The 27,500-nt window shown below is 33.9% G+C and overlaps 1 protein-coding gene across 4 annotated transcripts in view; it reads left to right on the top strand.

Annotated features, from left to right (window-relative positions):
* The window catches only part of LOC136828285 (carbonic anhydrase-related protein 10-like), a 455,301-nt gene that overhangs the window by 369,108 nt on the left and 58,693 nt on the right, over positions 1 to 27,500 (top strand). For 2 of the 4 annotated variants that reach the window (XM_067086162.1, XM_067086161.1), the window contains one exon: positions 11,624 to 13,823. The exons of the other annotated variants lie outside the window; for them this stretch is intronic. In XM_067086162.1, coding sequence (XP_066942263.1) covers positions 11,624 to 11,640 — 17 coding nt within the window. In that variant the 3' untranslated portion in view covers positions 11,641 to 13,823. Of the gene's footprint in view, positions 1 to 11,623; positions 13,824 to 27,500 lie in introns of those variants that run through there. 4 annotated transcript variants of the gene reach the window in all.

Below are 27,500 nucleotides of genomic sequence, written 5' to 3'. Positions count from 1 at the left end.
GGGCCAGTCCCACGTGTCAGGGGAACGTAAATTTGGCACTCTCCTGTCCGAGGAAATATAACTTGGTCACTCTCATGTTAGGGACCCCTGAACATGGGCACTGTCATATCATGGGAACTTGAACTTTGTAATTCTTCTGCTGGAACTCTCCGTCTTGGGTATCCTCCTGTCAAGGGAATGTAAACGTGTTCATTCCCATGGTAGGGGACCTTTAACTCGGGCGCCTAACTTTGGGACTGTTTTCTCTGGGGTAATAAATTAGCACTATCCTGCCCGGGTTCTTCAGGAGGAAATAATTTGCCTACCTATTGTCAGGTGAACGTAAATATGGGTGATGGGCAAATAGAAATGAAAGCAAAAGAAGAGTTGAACATGTTAGATGACTCTTATTGAATGTGTTAAATGCAGTGAATAACTATCGTTAACATTGTACCAGAGGGACGTCAAGACCATTCCTTATATCAATTTATCTTTCCGAGTGAATTTTGATACATTTTAGTTTGTCGCCATAAAAGTAATATGGAATTTGAAGTAAGTATGTAGCATTTTTAGTTTTCTGTAGAAGAAAACAATTGTGCTGGCTTTGTCTGTCCGTCAGCACTTTTTCTTTCCGTCCACAGATCTTAAACTACTACTGAGGCTAGAGGGCTGCAAATTGGTATGTTGATCATCCACCCTTCAATCATTAAACACACCAAATTGCAGCTCTCTAGCCTCAGTAGTTTTAATTTTATTTAAGGTTAAAGTTAGCCATAATCGTACTTCTGGCACCGCCGTAAGTACCAACAACACAGGCCACAACCGGGCCGTGGCTGAGTTTCATGGGCCCCGGCTGTACAGAAAACTCGATTGCACCGAAGAAACGTCGGCGCATATTTTACATTTTTTTTTAAACAGGAATCATATCTTTTTTTATGAATGGAATTGAGTTGGAGTATGATCCGTTTTCATAGCAAACACATTGTGGATCTCGCTACAGAAAAAACTGGGACTGCTATCTACACGTAGTTTGGTTTCCCCCAATTAGCTTTGTTTCCAGTTAATGGATGTATGAAAATCATTTAGCAGCGAGCACTTTTTTTTCTGGGAAGAAAAATAAATATGACATATGTTACTTTTACTTCGCCGGAGATAAAGCAAAAGTAATAGAAGTCATATTTGTCCAGATATTGGTATTCCGAGCGTGTTTGTCGCAGTTCCAGAGTCTCATGCATCAGAGAAGTCCTTCGGGACTTGTGACTCTTGTAAAATTTACCCTTCTGGCACCTGTGCTCTGGAAATAAACAAAGAGTTGTTTGTGTATCTTTTTGTATTTGTGTTATAAGATACGGTAGTTTATGTATGCGTATATATATTTATATACATATGTGTATGTATATACATATATAAATGTGTGTGTGTGTGTGTGAGAGAGAGAGAGAGAGAGAGAGAGAGCCCCATTTTTGTAACGTTGCAATGGAGGCGTTTGTTGATGATTTAGATCGTTTACTTTTATTTATGTGTCTTGATATACATATGCGTATGTATATACATATATACATGTGTGAGAGATGAGAGAGAGAGAGAGAGAGAGAGAGAGAGAGAGAGAGAGAGAGAGAGAGAGAGAGAGAAATAGCCCCATTTTTGTAACGTTGCAATGGAGGCGTTTGTTGATGATTTAGATCGTTTACTTTTATTTATGTGTCTTGATATACATATGTGTATGTATATACATATATACATGTGTGTGTATGTGAGAGAGAGAGAGAGAGAGAGAGAGAAATAGCCCCATTTTTGTAACGTTGCAGTGGAGGCGTTTGATGATGATTTAGACAGATCGTTTACTTTTATTTATGTGTCTTGGCTTAAATCATTAGTAGCTCATCTCCATGATCGTTTTAATTACTTATAGCTAACCTACAATAAATAGTCACAAATCATTCATCCTTCCTCCTCTAAGAAGTGTATGCAACTTATTATTACTGATAAATCATTGGTTTTTTAGTTTTCGGTAAAAGAAAACTATTGTGCCGGCTTTGCCTGTCCGTCCGCACTTTATTCTGTCAGCCCTCAGATCTTAAAAACTACTGAGGCTAGAGGGCTGCAAATTGGTATGTTGATCATCCACCCCCCAGTCATCAAACAGACCAAATTGCAGCCCTCTAGCCTCTGTATCTTTATTCTCTTTAAGGTTAAAGTTAGCCATAATCGCGCTTCCTGGCAACGATAAAGGATAGACCACCACTGGGATGTGGTTAAAATTTCATGGGCCGCTGCTCATACAGCATTATACCGAGACCACCAAAAGATAGATCTATTAAATCTATTTTCGATGGCCTTGATTATACGCTGTAGCGGCTGTACAGAAAACTCGATTGCGCCGAAGAAACTTCGGCGCATTTTTTACTTGTCGCCTCTCGGGGAGAGTCCGAAAGCAGGACCTTCCCAATTATAACGCACGCATTGTTCCTTTAATCTACAGATGCATTCCGATTACATTGTATTTCTAGGTAATGGAACTCGAAATTTCCTTAATGTCGTCAAGGGCCACTGGAGTAAGGCGGGATAATTGCGAGAGTTCCTCCAGATATATTCTGTTATGCTGGAGAATTACTCCTTGTTCTGATTACTCCGGCAACGAAAACGGCTCGTGGAGACTATTAGCAGTCAGCGGGCGATTTCGATGATGCTTAGGTGTTCGTTACGATGTTTTCACTGCGTTAGTTTGTGGAGACGGTTCTCCGTCTGTTGTCGTCCTCTGCGACGTGTTGCGATTCGCAGGTTTATTGGTATTGTCTGAGAAGCCGTAGAAGGAAAAATGGTCTTGTGAATGTCCCGTCAAGGTCATTTTTGTTGTGGAGATTGGCGAGGAGGGTGAATTCATGTGGCTTTCGTCAGAATAGGTCACCATATGTTTGGGCGCAGATTTGAAGCAAAATATGAAGCAGAATTTGTTAAAACCAACCATCTTCTCTGTGTATCTTAATATATATATATATATATATATATATATATATATATATATATATATATATATATATATATATATATATATATATATATATATATATATACGTACATACAAAGTTACTGCCACGATGGAAAATTGGAATACTGGAGAAGCTAAGTACTTTCGTCTTATTACCAAGACATGGTCACAGCCAGAATAAGACGAAAGTACTTAGCATCTCCAGTGTTTCAATTCTCCTTCGTATCTGTAACTTGTTCGTATAATCATCACGTTTTTAATTTTTCGTGATTTAAAATCAAACGTATATATATATATATATATATATATATATATATATATATATATATATATATATATATATATATATGTATGTGCAGATGCATGTGATGTGTTATTCCACAATAAAGATGATATTAATATCCATGTGACGATAATAATTATGGGCACAACTCACAGACTATTTGTAGAAATAACTCAAAGCTGATAAAACTATCCAGACATCAAGTATAATTCTGTTTCCCCTGATCCATCTTTTTTTTTTTTTTTTTTTTTTACGCCAGACGTTACCATGTCAGCAAGGTAAAATTTAGAGTTGAAACAGGTAATTGGCTTTGGGTTAGCAACCTAAGAATAAGTCCTCGTTTGCGAAGGTTTGTTGTCATCGGTAACCATAGCGACCAAGGGAGTATTTAAAGACAGTGCTAGAAATATTTCGAGTATTTTATTACGTTCAGCCGTGATGAGGAGAAACCGTGAAGTCGGTGTTGATGATGCCTGGATAATGCGTGACTCCATATTTAGATCTATCAATTACTAAGGGGGTTCTCGTCTTGTTTGTATGTAGGTTATTCTTGTTATATTATCAGTATTAAAGAAATTCAGGGCGTCCATTGAGTTACTTTGGTGCAAAATAATGGAAGTTAGATTTATTACCAATGCCTTTCCTAGCCTTTATATTTGATGGCTATACTTCAGAAACAGACAAAACAGGGCAGAATTTCAATATCAGATTTGTGCAAAATAGAGTATGTTAGATTTTATTTAACGAAATTCTCCCAAAATAGAAAGACTTTTATAACTAATTTCAAAAGTTTTCCCAAGAGACATCATTTGTGTTTGTAGTCGATACTTCTTATATTGATTCGCCTCCTATGAAAAACTTAGCAGAGACAAGAACTTCATTACATACCATACCTAAGGCTCTTTTTTGACTTTCCGCTGCATTTTATAGTACCCTGTCTATTACAGTTTTTGACAATGACGCACGTAGAGGCAGCGAAACGTCTGTAAAGTGCTTTGGATGTGGTACGTGTTCAAGTTCTAACGATTGCCACGTTTCCCATGATTAACTTTCGGGCCGGATGTCATGAAATCTGTGCATTAATTAAAGTAAGCCAAGGAAATGAAGTAGGTTTTCTTATATCCAAATTGTTCCTGTTCATTCTGCGTGATGCACGTTGCTCGGAAATGACCTCCAAATACTCTTGGTAAAAGTCTATCGCTTCCTTTTTGGTTCAATTTACCTTTTTTTGTGTGTGTGTTTTTTTTTTCAGGTTTAGGCATTGTATTTAGCCGTCCCTCCAATATCAGCCTTTACTCCTAAAAAAAAATTTCTTAAAGAAGCTCTCTGCATCAGCTTCTTGAACAACGTTTGAATGAACTTCGGATTGTTTAAAGTACCACTTTCTTACTCATCATAATTTCTCTTATAAAAACTGCTCTCTCAAGCATTTTGAAATATTGAAAATAAAGAGAAGGGGACCTTTGGAATGCGTATGTATATATATGTATGTATGTATATATATATATATATATATAAAAAAAAATATATATATATATATATATATATATATATATATATATATATATATATAAATAATATATATGCTAAAATTTCTAACGGAGAGGGAATTTGGAAATATCCTTAATTGAGCCGAGGACACAGCAGCTTTTAGTTAATACATTTATGGCGATTTTAATGGGCGATCCGGGATTACGGCCATAGAACATTTCTGGATTTGTTAAAAGCCTTGTGGTAATATTTATAGGCCTCGGGTTAGAATCTTTTAGTATTATTATTATTATTATTATTATTATTATTATTATTATTTGTGACCTTAATGAATGCACATTATCTTGTCATTTACATTTCACAGGAACGAAGCATCCAGCTTAGATATTATTATTATTATTATTATTATTATTATTATTAGTAGTAGTAGTAGTAGTAGTAATAACAACAGGAAGACTATTATAGCATATTAATACTAATTACCTAAATATAGGATGTAATAAAAAAATTTCACGAAGAATATTTAAGAATTTGTTATATTTTCGTGAATTTCAAAAGAGCCAGCTTGAACGTTAACATTGATAATGATGGTATTGGTATTAGTTGTAACAGGAAAACACTTGGTTATTATTATTATTATTATTATTATTATTATTATTATTATTATTATTATTATTAGTGATAATATGAGTATTAGTAGTACAGGAAGGCTATTATAGTACAATAAAAAAACAATAATATAATTAAGTAAAGTTACAATGGTAGTATTCACAGGAAGACTATTATAGTACAATAAAAAAACACTAATAGTATTGAAGAAAGTTACAATAGTAGTATTTACAGGAAGACTACTATAGTACAATAAAAACACTAACAATTTTAAGTTACAATAGTAGTATTTACAGGAAGACTATTATAATGTAATAAAAAAAGCAATAATATAATTAAATAAAGTATAAAGTTACAATGGTAGTATTCACACGAAGACTATTATAGTACAATAAAAGAAACACTAATAGTATTGAAGAAAGTTACAATGGTAGTATTTACAGGAAGACTATCATAGTTAATAATATTGGAAATGGTAGTATTTTGGAAGACTATCATAGTACAATAAAAAACATAATTATTGAAGAAATTATTATGGTTATTTATTATTATAATATTATTACAATTGTAGTATTTACAGGAAGACTTATTACAATAAAAACACTAATAATATTGAAGAAAGTTATTAGTAGTATTTACAGGAAGACTATTATAGTACAATAAAAAACAATAATAAATTAAGAAAGTTACAATGGTAGTATTTACAGGAAGACTATCATAGTACAATAAAAAAACACTAATAATATTGAAGAAAGTTACAATGGTAGTATTTACAGGAAGACTATCATAGTACAATAAAAAAACACTAATAATATTGAAGAAAGTTACAATGGTAGTATTTACAGGAAGACTATCATTACAATAAAAACACTAATAATATTGAAGAAAGCAATAATATTTAATTACAATAAAAAACATAAAGTATGAAGAAAGTTACAATGGTAGTATTTACAGGAAGACTATCATATACAATAAAAAAACACTAATAATATTAAAAAACACTGGTAGTATTTATTGAAGAGATCATAGTACAAAAAAAAACACTAATAATATTGAAGTAGTATTTACAGGAAGACTATCATAGTACAATAAAAAAAACACTAATAATATTGAAGAAAGTTACTATTTACAGGAAGACTGTTTACAATAAAAAACACTAATAATATTGAAGAAAGTTACTATGGTAGTATTTACAGGAAGACTATTATAGTACAGTAAAAGAACACTAACAGTTTTAAGTTACAATAGTAGTGTTTACAGGAAGACTATTATAATATAATAAAAAAAACAATAATAGCATTGAAGAAAGTTACAATGGTAGTATTTACAGGAAGACTATTATAGTACAATAAAAAACACTAATAGTATTGAAGAAAGGTACAATAGTAGTATTTACAGGAAGACTATTATAGTACAATAAAAAAACACTAACAGTTTTAAGTTACAATAGTAGTGTTTACAGGAAGACTATTATTATACAATAAAAAAACAATAATAGCATTGAAGAAAGTTACAATGGTAGTATTTACAGGAAGACTCTTATAACAAAATAAAAAAAAAAACCCTAACAATACCATTTTAAGAAAGTTCCAGCGATATTAAGGTCTGGTACTGACCGGAGGAAGAATTCGGAGTCTCCTCGGTGGTTGTATCAGACCGGGTCGTTCCCCTTCCCCGCGATCGACTTGCCTCCAGATTTAATTGAATTCCTGACACCTGAATTAGGGTTGCTCCTTTTCAATATAACTACAGGTAAAAATGCGTTAAAAGATTCCCCGTACTGTTTTTGTTTAGGAGTCAAATAGAATTCTGTAATGTCTTTCCTTGCCATGCGTGCATGGTCGTCTGTTCACAAATTCAGTGACAGACAAACAAACAAAACCACACAAATACAATTATTATATATATATATTATATATATATATATATATATATATATATATATATATATATATATATATATATATATATATATATATATATATATATATATATATATATATATATATATGTATGTATAACTGAATCACGAAAATATGGAACGTGATGAATATATAAATAAAGATAAAATCCACGAAGTGTTTCCGTTTCCTTCGTGGATTTTATCTTTATATATATATATATATATATATATGTACATGTATAATATATACACACGTATATGGATATTTATATACATATATATATATACACATACATACATATATACACGTGTGTAGCGGCCCATGGTTAGAAGGAAAAGCCTTTCTAAATTCTGTAGAATTCAGGGAAATAAAGCAATAGCACTGAAATAAAGTTAGATCATTATTGCATTCAGGTAAAGCAATAACGTTATTCCCATTATGCTTGATGTAAATCAGCAAGTAAGGGAATGAGGCTTGCATCCCCATGCTTTACCTAAAACCTTGTTGCAAGGTTGGAATATAGACAAAATGTCGTTTGTAGGCATCCGGATTGCTCTTACTCTTAGTCCTGTAAAGATTAAAATGTATTGCTTTGCCTGAACAAAGGAGGCCTTGTTTAGTCTTAGCATGACATGAATGTTAGAGGAGATGATATCTTCCGGTGCGACATGAAAAAAATCTACAGTAATTAATTTATTGAAAGACGGAGAGAGAAGAAAGTTATTGCACTCGGTGAGAACTAACTGAAGGAGGGGGGAGTTCGTTAGTGAGAAGAAGAAAAATTCATTGTGCGTTTAGTGGCTGAGATGCAGGGTAACTGTGGTAATGGGCGAAAGAGTGCAAAGGATTTTGAGGATAAATTTTGTGGGAGGGGAAACCATTGTAGTAATGAGTGCATGGCTATATGTCCAGAATTCTGCAAAGAGAAAAGAAAGAGAACTTGCTGGAAGATTCTGAGTCTGTTCCTGGTATAGTTTGAAGAACGAGAATGCTTGGTTGTGCTAGGTGATTTAAGCGTATAAGTTACTGAGACGAAAATTATGTAGTTGGGATGTATGGAATGCCAGAATAAGCGAGCTGGAGTGCTTTCTGGAACTATCCTGATGTATGGTTTCCAGAAAAAAATTCTCATATATAAGCCTAGCAAAGAAAAATGGTGTGATAGAGTGTGAGTTTGTACATTAGTAAAAGGTAAATAGAAGTGTATGTTGATGCTTATAATGATAATTGGAGCGGCTAGAGATATCTGAGCATTACCAAGAGGAAGTAAAAGTTAAAATGAGACGTGTATGCTTATAGCTTTTGCTTCTGAGTTGTCCTTAAATAAATACACCATGACTGTGTGGAGAAATGGCCTTAAAATGATTTTGGTATACATGTGTATATACATAGTGCCTGCCATGATGAAGAGTGGCCTAAAAATGCAATAAACGCTCATAATTCAAAGTAAACGCCCAACTTTGAATACATTATCTTCGGCGAAGAATTTTTGTCCTAAAATAGCGTCCAGTTCTTCTCATACCTGGAGCGTCGAGTGTGCCGAATAACGGAAAAGGTCGAGACTCGACATGCAAACTTGAATTTGAAATTAGAAAAAGACTTAAATATTTATAAAGGGCCATTAGAGAGCCTAGCGTACAATGACTTTTTTCCATCTCTGCTTTTTTTTGTGAGTGTGAATAACACCCAGGTTTTGGAGACAATCCGCTTAGTGGGAAAGAAATAGCGCAGTAGGCATGCACATGCAAGTTGTGCATCATTCAGTTGAGCTTAAATTGCTCTCTGGTTGATGTCATCTTCCTTCTAGGATGGGAATTTCCATTTGTGAAGTCGTCAGTGTCATGGAATTCTAAAAACAAAAGCTTATTTAATTGGCTTAATAGATTATTATGAGAATAAAATCTTATTCTTTAAAATAGACGTTATCGGTATGATTAGTAGGAGAGTAGATAAATATATGTATATATATATATATGTATATATATATATATATATATATATATATATATATATATATATATATATATATATATATATATATATATATATATATATATATATATATACACCTCACATGCTGGACGTGTGGGTTAATGCGTCCAATGTAGTCCTGAGTTCTTGTCCTTCGCTGGTTCGAGCCCACGGGACGACGAACTTATTATCAACTAAAAAATTCCCCTTCGGTAACATATATGAAAATATATTATTTCCGAGGTAGAGCGAATTGATATTAAATATTAAAGGACGTTTGTAGCTTACTGATTATATATATATATATATATATATATATATATATATATATATATATATATATACATACATACATACTGTACATGTATACTCTGCTATTAATCATAGAGAACATGTAAATATATTTACACACAAAATATACATTTACATATATGTATACATATGTATATTTTGTATATAAATATATTTATATGTTCACAAATGTTAGCACCAACGTCGATGATTTTGTTTGTGTACACACATTTACATTTATATATATATATTTATATATATATATATATATATATATATATATATATATATATATATATATATATATATATATAGTGGTGAAGATTACCTCGTCGAGGTTCCCATTTTAGTGGTATGCATTTTGTCGGAACAATGAGCACTTGTGTCTAGAGTTTTCTCTCTATGGTACCTAATTCGTTGCTTAGGTCAACAGATGCTTACTGGATTTTATGTATCGAACCCATTCGTCTCTCCTTGTACGGTTCCATAGTCGAACAATGGTCGTCCTGTTGAGAGAGAGAGAGAGAGAGAGAGAGAGAGAGAGAGAGAGAGACAGAGAGATAGTATGCGAGCGTTAACTACTCGAGGGATTCTATCACAAAATTACGTGTATGTAAAATTTATGCAAAAAATATCGAAGGAAAGAAGATATGGGTGGATTTTAAGTCTGATTATTCATTAAATTGAAAGAGTACGTGGATATATGATAATGGAGGAATAGTATTTTAGGTATATGAGCTATTGATTGTGTATAGGTTCGCAGGAACTAGGTTTATTAGGACATGTACTAAATAGCTTGCACATAGGAGCTGTAGCATTACGCGCAATCTGGAATACAGGCGATTCTTCGTTTAATAAAGCCTGTAATATGCATCTTAATCCTTATCTTATAGTATGAGTTTGATAAGAAAATATTCCTTGAATATATATGTTAATGGCCATATTTAACGTCTCCTAAAGTAGCCATTGTTTATATGCGGTAGTTAGTTTTCTAATTCCGGGTTATATCTTATCTAGTGTTTATACATACCAGATTGAAATTAGCATGAACCACTTATTTGACTTTGAGTCTAGTCTGTAGAACTTGCTAATCTCTTCTTTGACCTCTTTAGCTATCTGGTTCATGTATTTATACTTTTTACTAAATGCATTTTTTCCTCTTTAGCTGATATTATGGCCTCAACTTTTCTTGTATATTTTTTCTACCATCGGCTGTCGTTGTATTGTTATATTTTTATCCATTTAATTATTTGCTTCTACTGTTATTCCTCTGCACTCTTTAACTAATGGTTTCCACCTTTTTATGTAGCTTAAAATTTTTCCTCTTTCCTCATCATTTCATTTCCTCTTTAACTAATACTTGGAGACATTCAAGAAAGTATTTTTCTGATTGTATGATTTTATTCCTTCTCTTTGTTCTCTAGCTAACACCTGGAGATTGTTGAGAATTGAGAATGTACTTAACTAAATGCGTTTCTTCTTCTTTCCTCTTCAGCTAAGGCTTGAGGCAGTGGGTGCTACTCTTTCTTAATTCCATTTCTTCTTCTTCCCACTTCTGCTGAAACTCGAGGTAGTGGAGACTAATATTTGTATTATATATTTCTTCTTTTCTTTTCAGATAACACTTGGAGGTCGCCGAGATTATATACTAATTCCATCTATTCTTTCTTTTCCCCCCTAGCTAACACTTGGAGGCCTGGGAGATAGTCACTTACTCATTCCATTTATCATTTCTTCCTTGTAGCTAATATTTATAGGTAATAGAGATTGTAATATGCTAATTCTATTTCTCATTATTTTGTAGTTAAAACTTGTAGTTAAGAGAGATTGTAATTTACTAATTCCATTTACTATTTACTTTCCTTCTAGCTAACACTTGGGGGCATTGACTTCTTATTAACTAACTGAAGTTGTTTTTTCATCGATTGCTTTCTTTCCTCTCTAGCTAACACTAAGAGGAAATAGGGATTTTTCCTTACTGGTTGCATATTTTTTTCTTTCCTCTGTAGGTAACACTTAGAAATAGTTTAGAATATTCCTTACTAATACTTAGAAATAGTTTAGAATATTCCTTACTAATATCATCCCTTCTTTTTCCATCTGTAGCTAACACTTGGAGGTAGTGGAGCAGTTTCCTCAAGTAGCTGCATCGAAATCGGCTCGCAAAGCTCAAGAAGAAGATGATGATGATGATGAGGAGGAGAAGGAGGAGGGGGAGGAGAGGGAGAGGGAGGAAGGACCCACCTTCATGGCTTGACGCGTCCTCTCGACTAGGAAAGCTAACTTGCTATTTGACGAATATTTCGCACATTCAGATTACGTGGTCGCCATTCCAAACATGATTTGCAGCGTTTCAGTGTTAAGGATTCCCAATCATACACCGTTTCTCAATTTTTTTTTATCATTGTAATCAAAACGAGCCGCCTCCTCGATGACGTCATATAGACGCCCTTTTAGAAAAACGTGTCCTGGAACAGTTTAGTCTCAGACGAAAAAAAAGGAAGTGAAATAACTAGAAAAATAGAGAGGATGTTTTCCATACAAATGACGTTTTTGGAAACATGAAAAGTGGAATTAAGGAAATTGTATGAGTTTGTACGTTTCAGGTCAGAGGCTGTTGAAAAATAACCAGGTATCTAGCGAAGCGTATTGAACTGAAAGATGGAAAAGTAAGCCAAATAGGATTATGACAGAATGTTGCTGATGAAATAAGTTGATAAAGTGGTATGTGATATAGTCATGGCAACCTATAGGATGAGGTGGGGGGAAAGGTTGAAACATAGAGGATGAAAAATCTTGTGCATTTTTGCAATGGAAAAATTTGTCATGAAGAGGGAGGTGAAATAGGACAGTTATTTATGAAGGTGAGACAGTCCCCTAAAGAAACACATTTAAAAAAAGAGAGGAAAAGTACCGAGTTTCTTCGCACAAATGGAAACCATTTCAAGAGATACAAAATCATGATAATTTTATTTTATTTATTTTATTTTATTTTATTTTAGTTTGTTGTTATTGATGCAACTGGTAATTTGACTGAAGCAGATGTGTAAATGATAGCAGACTCACTCACTCACCCACCCTCTCTCTCTTTCCTGCATTGCCTATACATACGTGCAAGCATATATATATATATACACTCGCAAAACAACCTTTTATCTCTCTCTCTCTCTCTCTCTCTCTCTCTCTCTCTCTCTCTCTCTCTCTCTCTCTCTCGTTGTGTGAAGTGATTTTTTATTTTTGTTAGATTGTATTTTATCCAGGAAAAAATACATTCGTCTTTCTGGAATGCTTAGTTTCACACTGAATTTGGAAAATATAAAGAAATATGTGGAGGTAACGAGGAAAGTCAGAAACGCTAAAGGGGAAATAACACACGAAGAGTTGCACAGAAAATAAGTAATAGAGAAATGTAAGAGAAACTGGAGGATCTAGAAGTGAGAAAGTGAAATTGATAAAAAACAAAAGTTGATCAAGTTAGTTATACGAATACTGGGGGCAACAAGAGAACTCAAAAGAATTCAGTTATTACAACTGTTGATTCTTTATTTTAAAGAAAATTCATAAAAATATATTAAAAGTTTTTCTTATTAAAAAAAATTCAATCCTTTAAAATTAGGTTGTTGCCATATCAGGATGTTCAGCAGAAAGGACTTGTGAGTGAGAAATTATTTCACTGATTTGAAAAAAATTTTAATCTTTGAATTCGAGACAAGTACCTTGAAATTAGATAAGGTTGGTTAGTTCTTTGATGGGCGATTGATGGGCATTCCAACACAAATGTCCTTTGTTTGTGGTTCAGGAGTTTTGTTTCATTCTTATTCCCCTCTTGTCACTTCCAGTATTCATCTAATTTTTAGTGTTTATGTTTCTTTTTTATGTAGTTTTATGTGTTTCTGTTCCTGTTTTGATTTAGTTTTTAGTTTTTACGTTCCTGTTCTGCTTAGTTTCAAGTGTTCCTGTTCCTGTTTTGATTTAGTTTCTAGTTTTTGTGTTCCTGTTTTATGTAGTTTTAAGTGTTTCTATTCCTGTTTTGATTTAGTTTCTAGTTTTTATGTTCCTGTTTTATGTAGTTTTAAGTGTTTCTGTTCCTGTTTTTATTTAGTTTTTTTATCGGTGCTCCTATTTTGTAGAGGCTCTCATGCTCCTGTTTTTATTCAGTTGGTAGTATTTATGTTCCTTTTGATATTTAGTTCTCAGTCTGTGATCCTGTTATGTAGTATGTGACTTTCATGTTCGTGTTTTTCTTTAGTTTTTAACTTGAGGCTCTATTATTAATATTAATATATAGTTACGTGACTCTCATGTTTTCGTTCGTAGTTATTTTTTGTTCTTTTGAAGTTAATTTTATCCGAAATTTTATTTTTGTTGATATTAGTCCCTGACAAATCCCTAGTTATTTCATGCGTTTCGTTATAAAAAAAAATTCTTTGTTCGTATTTAGTTTCTGTTCTTTTTAAGTTAATTTTATTCGATTTTTTATTTTCGTCGATAATATGAGCCCCTGACAAATCCCTCGTTATTTCATGCATTTCGTTTTTATAAAAAAAGAAAAAAAAACTTTCACCATACGTTTCATGACGAAACTAGCATGTTTACATTTGCATGGGCTCCATTGTACACACTTGATGAGTGTTCACTTTTCATCGATGTACAGTACTGTACATGCAGGAACAATGAATATAAATCGAATTCTCGATAACGCGATCCCCGTCGGTTGGAAATTATACGTTTAGGGGGATTCATTTGAATTACCCGTCATTTTAATTCCAGTAATGTGTTATTTTCAACGCGAATTATTCGGATGTCGAAATACACAAAACACACACACATACACACAGATCCACTGAATGGGAAGTCTAGGTTTTTATTTTTTTTACACAATGAGCCCGGCCGATCCGATTAAGGTAAAAAGAATGAATAATAATTAGTCAGGCAAATAGGATTTATAGATTGAATTTTACCGCTTTTTTTCCCCTATTTTCTAGTATCATTAACATCGAGTGAATATAAATTGGATCGGCGATTTCAATGGGAGTGAAGTGTGGAACGCTGCCATGTTTACCCCGAGCTTTTTATTTTTGTTCCTTCTTTTATTGGTTTATTTATTTTTATTTTATTATTTTTTTTTGGTGACTTGCTGATTGACTGACGGCTGAATTATAATTAACGTCGGCTGCAATTTATGTCGAGTATATTGAGTTTATCGATGACATTTAGTTATGATTTTCTGTTGTTCGAATGCAGTTTATCTCTCTCTCTCTCTCTCTCTCTCTCTCTCTCTCTCTCTCTCTCTTCTGAATAACACACACACACACTCATGCATGCACACACTCATGCGTGCAAACACACACTCACATACGCACACGCACGCGCCCTGGCTTGAAGCAGGCGCGCACACTTGCGTATGGAGAGGAGATGGGATGGATGACTTAAATATGTATGTGTTTTATAGGGGAGAGAGATATATGATATGTATGTATGTATTATTATTATTATTATTATTATTATTATTATTATTATTATTATTATTATTATTAGCGTGTGTATAATCCTGTAAATATGCAGTATGTATGACGGCATATCGTTAACTTAAAAAAACAATATTATTTGCGGCTATGGTGAGAAATATTTCTAGTCATGTGTACGTTGCCGGATATTCTTCAAATCACTATCAGTATATTTTAATTCTTCTTGTTATGTAGATGGTCTTCGTTGGAAGAAGAATAGCTTACTAGAGATTATCATTAAATCTCCATTTAGGAAGCACGGTGTGGTATATTAGCCGGGTATAGTAGTCTTTGCTTCCAACACAATGATTATGTGCTGAACTTGAATGAGAATATTAACTCCCAAGCGTAGGAGATATCCTTTGTGATTGGAAATCGTTTTACTGTTAGTTTGAATCAGAAAGAACTTTTCATTGATTTTACCGAGTGAGGGGAAATGAAAATCGGATGTGATAGAATAAAGGCAAATACCACGAAGGAAAAAGTGAAACAACGGAGTGGTTGCTAGGCCTTTCAACTTACTGTCCTTTACTTAGCAGCTAACTAAAGGACAATAAGTCGAAAGGCCTAGCAACCACTCCCCTGTTTCACTTTATCCTTCGTCGTATTTGCCTTTATTTATACATTCATCACGCTCCATATCTACGTGATTCAGTTATACATCGGATGATAATGTTTAGAGTAAACATTATGTAATAGATGTTACTGGAAATTCACGATTAAAAGCTAGAAAGTCTTTTGAAGGGATGTTTATGTACCACAGAAAACTCCATGGCCAAGAGAGACAAGGTCTACCCAATTGGGTGGAGTCGCCTCCCACCTGGGGTAACTACGTAGACGATGACGTATCTTAGAGGTACCTGCTCTTTACGGCAATTCGCCTGCTGACGCAATAAGGAGGTAGACAAAGCTCCGCCTAAAAGGGGGATTTGGGGCGAAGTGAGCAGACCTTCTCTTTCTCTTGGCCTTGGGAAAATCCTGAAGACAGTATTCTCGTAATTGCAAGTGCGGTGGTAATTTCCAGCCTGACAGTCCTATGATCACTAACTTCTGCTTTTTGAGAAACGATTAAAACATTATTGGTCATTTCATCGGCAGACAGTATGTTTTAGCAATGGAAACCTGATTGAAGTGGGGATGTGTGTGAAACGATTAAAAATTACCGTTCGCTAATTCAGTCGGCAAAGTTTATTTCCGGAATGAAATTATCATATACTTTGAATAACAAATAACTAATTACAGCGACTTTATGATCGTTCAGTGAAAGTGGCATGGCATTGACCATATCATTGAAGAGTCTACATTACTCCTTTTATATATATTTTTAAATATCGTATTATTGTATACAATGAATATCCACAAATGTCATCCAAGCATGACTATCAAGTAAAAATTTTCATAACTAACGAGACGTTAAAATGCATTAATGGCTCACTCAGGGAGAGAAAAGTCACAAGGTTAAAAATATAATTGAATAAACATTTCAACGACGATTAGCTTGAGTTATATCGCTTGCGGATATTTACCGTCAGCTCAAAAAACAGAAAGAGAAAAACGAATGAAAACTACAGATACCAATAGTGCGCTGCGAAATTCGAATTCCATGATGTCCTTTTCACTTTCCCTTTTCCAGTTTGCCTTGCAGTCGCGTTTTGCTGTAAAGGAACAATTCAAGTGACTAATGTATCAGCAGTGTAAGGTACGAAGGTACGTAAGAGAGGACGCGGGAATTGATGCAAAGGGTTAATTGCATTATCCACTTCGTTTTCAAGAGCTCGTAATCAATAACTATTCTTTATGAGTAGTTATATCGAGTTTTGAGTTGAAACACTCCTTAATTTAAAGGGTATTGCAATAGCAAATGTGCAGATGCAATTTGACATGCAAATGAGGGGAAAAGGAAGGATTCTCGTGTGCATGTATGCGTGTGTATTTGTCGACTGAAAGAGGTGAGAAAGACAGGGTTTGGATGTAGTGTTGATGAATGAAGAGGAGGTTATTTCTTAACATTTTCTTTAAAACTAATTTAGTCCTGCCTGAAAACATATAAATTCAATTCCAGCCTGTTAGGTTGGGTAAGAGTAGAAGCGGCCAAGAAACCTCAAGGTAAAAGCTGTGGAAATTGCCACCTCTTGCACGTATCTTTTGGGACAACGGTTCGAACACTGGCTCTCGTAGTATATCGTAGCTGCGAGGCTCTGTGAACTGGCTGCTAGATCATTTGGCTTTCGTAGCTTTCGATAATTATAATCAGAAATATCCGCGATATGAATTTACAGTGTTTACAAGAGGCTCAACTCAGCTGTCGTGTCACGAGATATAAGGTAACAGGCGTACACTATCGTAGCATACATCAAAGGAGAAACATAATATGAAGAAAACCGCTACAAGAAAAAGTTTTGCGTCGAGGAAGAAAAGTTCCAAGTGACATACCAGTGAAACTTGCTGACAGCTGACAGGAAAATCATAGAAAAAAACATCCCCCCCAAGCTTTGGATCGTTCTGCCACGGACAGTGATTCTTGATTTTCATATTTGACTTAACGGTGTTCTCAGTATGTTCGTTTCTCAACAATCGTGGGATCTGCATGTGCTGCCATCTTCTGTTCCTCTTCAAGATAACTAAATGGTGGTTTGTTGCTTAATCAAGTGAATGAAGGTGTATGGAAACCGAAAGGACCTCGGGATTGGGCATTTCGTCCAGTCCGGGGAAATGAGCCAGTTCAAAGCGTGCGGACGGAAGTGGCATCTCTCTTGCACAGAATGTGAGGCTGTGTATATACGTACGTACATGAACATCCGGTTGTGACGAGGGAGTGTAATTCAGTGTTCGTCTAGTGGTGCTTAATTCATATAGACGATTCTTGAATCTAAGGAAGAGAGTCGGAAGTGTGAACTGGTTTGACCGTCAAATTCCGTGGTTAGGTAAAACGAGAACAAGGTCAGGTAAATGAAGTCCAGTTTGCTGGATTTGTGGATTCCTTGATAAGGTTTTGCACTGATTATCTTTGTGTTATTATATATATATATATATATATATATATATATATATATATATATATATATTTGTATATATATATATACAAATACATATATATATATATATATATATATATATATATATATATATATATATATATATGTATATTTATATGTATATTTTATATATATATAATATAATATATATCTATATATATATAATATATATACATATATATAAATATATATAAATATATATATATATATATATATATATATATATATATATATATATATATATATATATTTATATATATATATATATATATATATATATATATATATATATATATATATATATATATATATATATATATATATATATATATATATATATATATATACACACACACATTCATTCTCTGAGGGCTATTCATGGCCGTAATCTGTATGATAACTGCTGAAAATGGCTTTGTAGGATTGCTAATTGTAAATACCCAAATAACAGTAACAAAGAGAAAACACAAAAAACAATAACTGGCACCCACCCCCTGTTGGAGAGAGTGCAACCCTTATTTGTAATTGATTAGATAATCAAAATCTATATAAATAATATATATATATATATATATGTATAACGCTGTTTTCATTAGTCTCTTATATGAAGGAAAAAAAAAAATGTTGTCTTATTTTTCGACTCTGTACATAATAATCTTGGTTTTCTATTACCCTAGGCACCAATTACTGCATAATCACATCGCAAACTATTTTTTGACATTTACAATGGTTAGTTTGTTGTAACGACAATACTATAATAACGGCTGTACTGTGTTTTTTCTCATGCAGCTCAAATATCATTTTTGACCATATCATGCTTGAATCTAGACCTCTAAAGGGACCCAGGTCAGCAATACGTGTTGTTATATGCAAAAAAATAAAGTAGAAAAAAGACTGAGGTGGATTTATTCCGTTCCTTCCTTGTGTAAAAATAAATCAGTGTAACTGGTCTTTTAATCAGTTCAAAAGTGGTAATTATCTATTTTATTTTATCCTTTAGTTTGGTGGTGAAAGGTGATTTCATTCTCATCTTATCGAAGGGTGGAAGATATTATAAGTGAATAGATTCAAATTTGCTTTGGAAAATGTTCATCATTGGTTTTTTTTTTTTCATAAGCATTCTCAGCAACATTTGCTTTACACCAAATTCATTTTCATCAGTTCCTTCGAAATCAGATTCAGTTTCGTCATTTCATTCGTTATCAGGTTCGGTTTCATCAGTCATCTCGAAATGGGGGAAAGTAGTTTGATATTCATCGCGAAATCTGGTTCAGTTTCATCAGTTGCTTTAAAATCCGGTTCCGTTTCCTCAGTTGCTCCAAAATCAGGTTCAGTTTTGTTCATTCCGAAATCAGGTTCAGTTTTATTAATTCCTCAATAGGTTCAGTTTATTTATTCCTCCGAAACCAGGTTCAGTTTTATTAATTCCTCAATAGGTTCAGTTTTCTTTATTCCTCCGAAATCAGGTTCAGTTTTATTAATTCCCCAATAGGTTCAGTTTTATTTATCCCTCCGAAATCAGGTTCAGTTTTATTTATTCCTCCGAAATCAGATTCCGTGTTATTAATTCCTCAGTAGGTTCAGTTTTATTTATTCCTCCGAAATTAGGTTCAGTTTTATTTATTCCTCCGAAATCAGGTCCAGTTTTATTAATTCCTCAATAGCTCAGAAATCAGGTTCAGTTTCATTCATTCTTTCGAAATGAGATTTCCTCCACAGTATCTTCGAAATCAGGACGTTTCATAAATTCCGGAAAGTAGGTTCAGTTTCATCAGTTTCCACGTAATCAGGTCAAGTTTCAATGAACTGTTTCGAAATGAAGTTCAGTTCTATCATTTGCTTTGGAGATGAAGCTCTTATCGATTTGTCTCGCTTATGACTGCAAGGTCCTCCACCTGCAAGGATTTATTTTCCACTCACTTTGCCGTTGATTTTTCTTATTTTTGTCATTTACCCCAACGAGTGCCATAGCAATATAATAAAATTATTAATAATGAAATTCTTTGGACGCTTAAAATATTATTTCTATTCAGAAGGTAAGCCCCTGTTCATATGGACCAATCCTACAACGGCAATTTACTTGAAATTCAAGCTCCCAAAGAATACAGTGGTTATTTGAAAGAAGTTTCAGAGGATAATAGGAAGTATAGACAGCCAATACCACAACGGTCCCGTGGCATGTAAATACTGACCTTTCGCCAGTATTTCAAGACCTGATCAGCTGTTACTGCGATCTGGTCGTGAAATACAGAAGAACGCGCAGTCTCTATTATCTTTCCTTTCACCTTAACTGCGAGCGCTTCTTAGGGAATATGTGAAGAAAAGATCAGTTATTGGAAAAGAAAACATAAATGAATAAATTGATTTATCTTTTTCTAATAACTGATCTCTTCTCTTTATATTTCCTATTATCTATAATCTCTTTCAAATGGGAACATATTGAGTTAGGTCTGTTCGCCTTCTTAAGGAAATATATGAAGAAAAGATCAGTTATTGGAAAAGAAAACAGATAAATGAATAAACCGGTTTATCTTTTTTTTCTAATAACTGACCTCTTCTTTTACATTTCCTATTATCTCCTATAACCTCTTTCAAATGGGCACATATTGAGCTAAGTCTGTTCGCCTTCAGACACCAGTGTACCGTTATGATATCAGAACCCACGTGATAAATGAACATAATATTGTGTATGTTTGAGATAGTTTTATGCCTGTACACACACCACTGACACGGGAAATGCGTAGGGCTGTTGTAATCCTGAGAATATGTCAACACATCACGAAAACTGATGCTTCTTGGGTAGAGCCTAGTCTCCTGTACAAAGTGGCTTGTCAGCAACAGACTGCGAGGTTTAGGCTGTGTGATAGATTATTCATGCTCGGCATTAAAGGCTGTAGGAAGTGGGATTTGACGGTTTCGCTCGAGACACTTCTCTATACAGACTCGAAGTCTTAATGACTTGTGATAAATTATATTGGTATTGTCCGCCTTTTGCCTGGTGACGTTGTAGTTTCTGTTGTGTGATGCGTTATTAAGTCTTTGGAAATCCGAGATTTGGGTTTGAATTCTTAGATTAACTCCGCCCTCTCTCTCTCTCTCTCTCTCTCTCTCTCTCTCTCTCTCTCTCTCTCTCTCTCTCTCTCATTTTATTAACGGTGCGTCATTAAATCTTTGGAAAAATGAGATTTGGGTCTGAATTCCTAGATGAACTCCGCTCTCTCTCTCTCTCTCTCTCTCTCTCTCTCTCTCTCTCTCTCTCTCTCTCTCTCTCTCTCTCTCTCATTTTATTAACGGTGCGTCATTAAATCTTTGGAAATATGAAATTTGTGTTTGAATTCAAGATAAACTCTCTCTCTCTCATTGTATTAACGGTGCGCTATTAAAATCTTTGGAAATCTGAGATTTGTGTTTGAATTCCTTGATAAACCCGCTCTCTCTCTCTCTCTCTCTCTCTCTCTCTCTCTCTCTCTCTCTCTCTCTCTCTCTCTCTCTCTCACTTTATTAGTGGTGCGTTATTAAGTCATTATAAAAATGAGAGGTGGGTTTGAATTCCTGGATAAACTCCGCCCTCTCTCTCTCTCTCTCTCTCTCTCTCTCTCTCTCTCTCTCTCTCTCTCTCTCTCTCTCTCTCTCAGTTTTCCTGAAATTTCCGCCGTTCACCAATGTATATCCATATCACTTTTTCATATAAAGTGTGAAATTTCTTGTCTATAATGGAGATAAAAAAAAGGCGATTCTTTGAATTCTGAACTTTGCACTTTTAAGCTCGCGGGAACTTTATTTCCGGTTCCGTGTCGCCTACCACAAATGAGATAATGATAAAGAGTCAAGTAATTATATCCTTGTCTCGACTTCTTTTTAACGCCTTGTATTATCTCATAATGGCAACACCTTAGGCTTCTTAAATGTCAGTTAATTGTCATTCATCTAAATCTGAATTATTGTAAGATATCATTTGCCTGAGTTCCATGGCAGAGCGATAGATCTCATAACACCCTTTCGTTTCTTTTACTGTACCTCCTTTCATATTCTCTTTCTTCCATCCTACTTTTCATCCCCTCCTAACAATTAATTCAAACCTTTTACTGTCGTTTTCCGTTTCAGCGCTGAATGACCGCATAGGTCCCAGTGCTTGGGCCTTTGACCTAAATTCGATATTGAATTCAGTTCAGTTCAATAGATCTCATAACCCTTGTTAAATACTTGCGTTCAAGAGTTTGATGATTTGAATTGCAGTCCGTGAGTTGATATGAAACCGTTTGAATATTCATGACATCGAATTTTAAGAATTTTCTTGTCAATGGCTGCGGTTCAAAGGCAGGATCAGTGTACGTTGGCGTTTTTAGCTGTTCAACTCTGTTATCACAGCTATTCAAAACATACATCACACTGACAGCTTGATAAAATATTTGACACTCATACTGAAAGCCAGTTCTCTTTTTTTATGAGAAAAGAATTTCGGGCAAAAGGATTCTTTCAGTTTAGAATTATCAGGCAGAGATACTTTCAAGTCCATTAAACATCCAAACATTTTGTCATCAAATCGAAGATTTTTTTTTTCTCGATGTTGCAATGTAGATAAAACTGAGCACTTTAGAAATCTTGCGTGGAGATTTCAGAAGGGGATTCAGTCTCTCTCTCTCTCTCTCTCTCTCTCTCTCTCTCTCTCTTCACTAATGGACGCAGATTGATAAATCGGCTTGTAACCCTTTCTGTCTCATTACAGACATTTGAATTTTCATATACAGTTTTATTTAAATTAATAACTAGATGATGGTACGGCACCGTAGGGTGTTAGTGTACCAGACGTGGTGCACTGTAAACATTACTTTGCAGAGTCCGTTCGACCTCAAGTACACCCACTCTCTAGCCTTTTACTGTACCTCCATTCTTCCTTTCTTTCTTCAATCTTGCTGTCTGACCTCTCTAACTATTACTTCTTAGGGCAACTGTGGGGTTAAGTGCTGATTGGCCGAAAGTACCCCAGCGCTTGGCCTGACAGCCTAAATTCCGGTAATCATATCATATATTGAACACGAGTAGATAAACCGCATATAACTCGCACCATAACTCTCTCTCTCTCTCTCTCTCTCTCTCTCTCTAGCCCTTTGTTGGCCGAGTTGGTTGAGCTTCAGACCGTCATTCGACGGGCCGGAGTTCTCCCGCCGCCGGCTGATGAAGAGTTGATTTATTTCTGGTGATAGAAATTCATTTCTCGCTATAATCATACCATAAAATATTGAACGGGCCAGTAGGATGTTAATCAGCTCATAAAACTAAGCTATAACTTTCTCTCTCTCTCTCTCTCTCTCTCTCTCTCTCTCTCTCTCTCTCTCTCTCTCTCTCTCTCTCTCTCTCTCTCCATTTATCTTTTAATAACTTAAATATTGAGCTAGGCAAACACATGGGCATGTAACTGAAGGGATACGCCCCTTGTAAACAGAAGCTAATAGGAAATGACAAACTGCAACTTTCAAAGATTTAGGAAACGAGTACTTAAAATGAAATGATTATTTTAAATTCATATTAATTGCCTAACATCCCCATGGAAGTGGATGGAACAGTACTGATGAATACGCCGAACGCTGCATATTTTGCTGATGCAAAATGCTTGGCTTTTATTTATATTAACTACCGTAGGCTGGTTAAGATTAAACTGTTTTTATGCTAGCATGGGCTCTTGTCCTGAGTCTGGTAAGGTGTGGAAGGGAGTAGGAAGCCTTGTGTGGACCCTATGACTCGTACTAACCGACAGAGATCCCATTGCCTTTGCTAATACTGTCTTGAGGTTTAAAGAGAAATGGATACTTTAGCGGAAGTTGTAAGGAACTCTGGATGAAAATTTTCTGGTGTTGTTAAATGCAGTGAAGAAAACAATCCTTTAGTGTGATATAATTGTCAAATTATCAGTTATTTAATTTCTGCTTCAGTAAAAATACCAGTTACTTAAATTATGCCTCAGTCGCAAAAATATCAGTTATTTAATATCTGCTTCAATCGTAAAAATATCGGTTATTTAATTTCTGCTTCAATCGCAAAAATATCCGTTATTTAATTTCTGCTTCAGTCTTAAAAATATAGGTTATTTAATTTCTGCTTCAAACGTAAAAATATCAGTTTATTTAATTTCTGCTTCAATCGTAAAAATATCAGTTATTTAATTTCTGCTTCAATCTTAAAAATATCGGTTATTTAATTTCTGCTTATATCGCAAAAATATTAGTTATTTCATTTCTGCTTCAATCGTAAAATTATGTTATTTAATTTCTGCTTCAGTCGTAAAAATATCGGTTATTTAATTTCTGCTTATATCGCAAAAATATGTTATTTAATTTCTGCTTCCGTCATAAAAATATCAGTTATTCAATTTCTGCTTCAATCACTGATAAGTTAAGTGACAGGAGGTAATTGTACGAGTATATTGAGTCAGCAGTCCGACTGATTGACTGATCTGTCAACTTCCGTCAGTAATTTGTCATCACAGCACCGACGGCCTTTTAAGTTGAAATTCACAATAATTGAACATTTTTTGCACTAGAGTTTTCTTTGACCTAAAATTCGTATAACTTCTTAATTATTAAAACAGCTGAAAATAACTGCAAAGAACTTTATTTTGATATTTGTATTTTTTTGTTTCATTTTGCCTTTTATCAATTTGCATTCTAAATGTGCCGCTAATATCCGTCATGGAGTTCTAATTTTCCTTGGACACTTAAACTGCTCAAGAATGATTCAATCAGAGTAATAACTTCGCATATTTATCATAAAAATAAGACAATTTGCTCACGATAAAAACGCAGCGACCAAATACATTTTAAGTGAATCACACTTCACATTTATGGCCAGTGTACGAATACATGATCCATGCGACAGAAAACATATGAAAAAGTCTAAACAATTTGGCACATAATAGAGATTGCATTCATAGACCCCCCGTTAATTGGCTTGGACATTAATTCTGCTCTGCACAGTTATTTCGTGCCAATTAAACACATTGTTCAATTGAACGTTATCAGTTTCAAGTTTGTGTACCTGGTGAATATATATATATATATATATATATATATATATATATATATATATATATATATATATATATATATATATATATATATATATATATATATATATATAAACTAGTGGTTTCATCCCATAGCCCGAAGTGTTACCATTCTCTAATATGAGTTTCGCTAACATTTATTCCATAGCACTGACGTAATTCTGCGGCATTCATTAAAAGCAATTAACCCCATCCCAAAACTAGACGGCGAGCCATATTACTGACTCAGCGTTTCATCTAAGAAAAATCTTCACTTAGTTATGACAAGTGAACCGACATAAAGAGTAAAATGAGGAAAAAATAATTTAAAGAATAAAAGCAAAAAGTCGACGCAGCTACGAAACGATTTTGATGCAAACTCTCGCCGGTTCATCACCTCTTCACCTCTTCACTAGGTTAATATGGGCGGCCTTTCATCGCTCTTATTATGGGAATAAATGTCCCATGAAGGGCCATAAAGAAAGAGTCAGCATAATGCCGTCATTTTGAGAGGATGCTCGGTCATAAAACGTGCATGAGTGGTCTTTCTGGTGCATTTGGAGGTCAGGGGAACTTTTTTTTTTTTATATTTAAAAGTGGATTCTGATGTTTTGAGCATCAGTCAGTCGTGTTATCTTGTCAGTATTTATTGCCAGGAAAATTGTCGTGTGGTTTAGTTACCTGAGAATTTTAAATTTTGACTTGGCGTTTGTATGTAATTTTTCTGAAATTTTGTCTGAAACCTTCACGTTTATTTCTCTAAACTGTTTTTTTATGTAATTTTCCTGAGATTTTGACTAAAACCTTCACGTTTATTTCCCAAACTGTTTTTATGTAATTTTTCTGAAATTTTAACTAAAACATTCACGTTTATGTCTCTAAACTTTTTTTGATGTAAATTTTCTTAAGTTTTAATTAAAACCTTCACGTTTATTTCCTAAACTGTTTTTTATGTAATTTTTCTGAAATTTTGACTAAAACCTTCACGTTTATTTCACTAAACTGGTTTCTATGTAATTTTTCTGAAATTTTGATTAACCTTCACGTTTATTTCCTAAACTGTTTTTGATGTAATTTTTCTGAAATTTTTACTAAAACCTTCACGTTTATTTCTCTAAACCGTTTTTGATGTAATTTTTCCTGAAATTTTGACTAAAACCTTCACGTATATTTCCCTAAACTGTTTTTGATGTAATTTTTCTGAAATTTTTACTTGTTTATTTCTCTAAATCGTTTTTGATGTAATTTTTCCTGAAATTTTGACTAAAACCTTCACGTATATTTCCCTAAACTGTTTTTTATGTAATTTTCCTGAAATTTTGACTAAAACCTTTACGTTTGTTTCCCTAAACTGGTTTTTATGTAATTTTCCTGAAATTTTGACTAAAACCTTCACGTTTATTTCCCTACATATGTCCAGTTAACACATTTACCTTTTATGTATACATATACCCGCAATAAAGAAATATAAAAAATATAGACATGTATGAACACATTTAATTTTATTCTCTCTCGGTGCGTGTCCATATTGATATTGCCCTTAAATCCACGTGAATCTGTCACAGTATTGCGAAAAATAGGTCAAGCTAGTTCACGCAGAGGGAGGATCGTGGACTGGGCACAGCGGGCAAAGTGCTGAGCTTAAAATCTTTAACAGTTATGCCCTCTGACGTTTTAATATCTGTGCAATTATCGGTGACAATCAGGTTACCTCTGATTCCGCAACGAGCAGCCTCGGGTCGGTTTATTTATTCATTGTGATTGCGTTTTGTTTATTTAATGAAATTAATTTTTTTGTTTATTTATTAATTTCTTTGTCTAACTGACGTCATGGCCCCGCGCCATCGTTTCTTCTTCCACTGCTTCTTTTTTTCTATTATTTATCAATCTGCTTAATTATTTATTGTTTTTTTTTTTTATTTTTACTCAGTATTATATGATTTTTCTGCACTAAAGGTGAACATGTTTTGGATGATATTTTTATCAAAGTACAAATGGTAGTGAGAAAGAGCACCAAGAATTGAAGCGTTGAGATGGAATTTAACGGTCATACTTCATACTTACATATTTACATACTTACATACATACATACTTACATACATGCATACATACATACATACTTACTTACATAATTATTTACATACATACTTACTTACTTATTTACTTACATACATACATACATACATACATACATACATACATACATTCTTATTTACATACATACATACATACATACATACTTACTTACTTACTTATTTACATAAATACATACATACATACATATATACTGTACATACATACATTATACATACAAATAAGTCTTGTCCAAAACAAAAAGAGCTTCGAGCGAAAGATTGTAAGCCCGCTGAGGTAGGAAACACGCCATGAAATGGTAAGGAGAC

This window comes from Macrobrachium rosenbergii, chromosome 42 (genome assembly GCF_040412425.1).
Source record: "Macrobrachium rosenbergii isolate ZJJX-2024 chromosome 42, ASM4041242v1, whole genome shotgun sequence".
Taxonomy (NCBI): domain Eukaryota; kingdom Metazoa; phylum Arthropoda; class Malacostraca; order Decapoda; family Palaemonidae; genus Macrobrachium; species Macrobrachium rosenbergii.
Note: the sequence above shows the minus strand (reverse complement) of the source record. Positions and strands in the feature narration are given on the sequence as shown.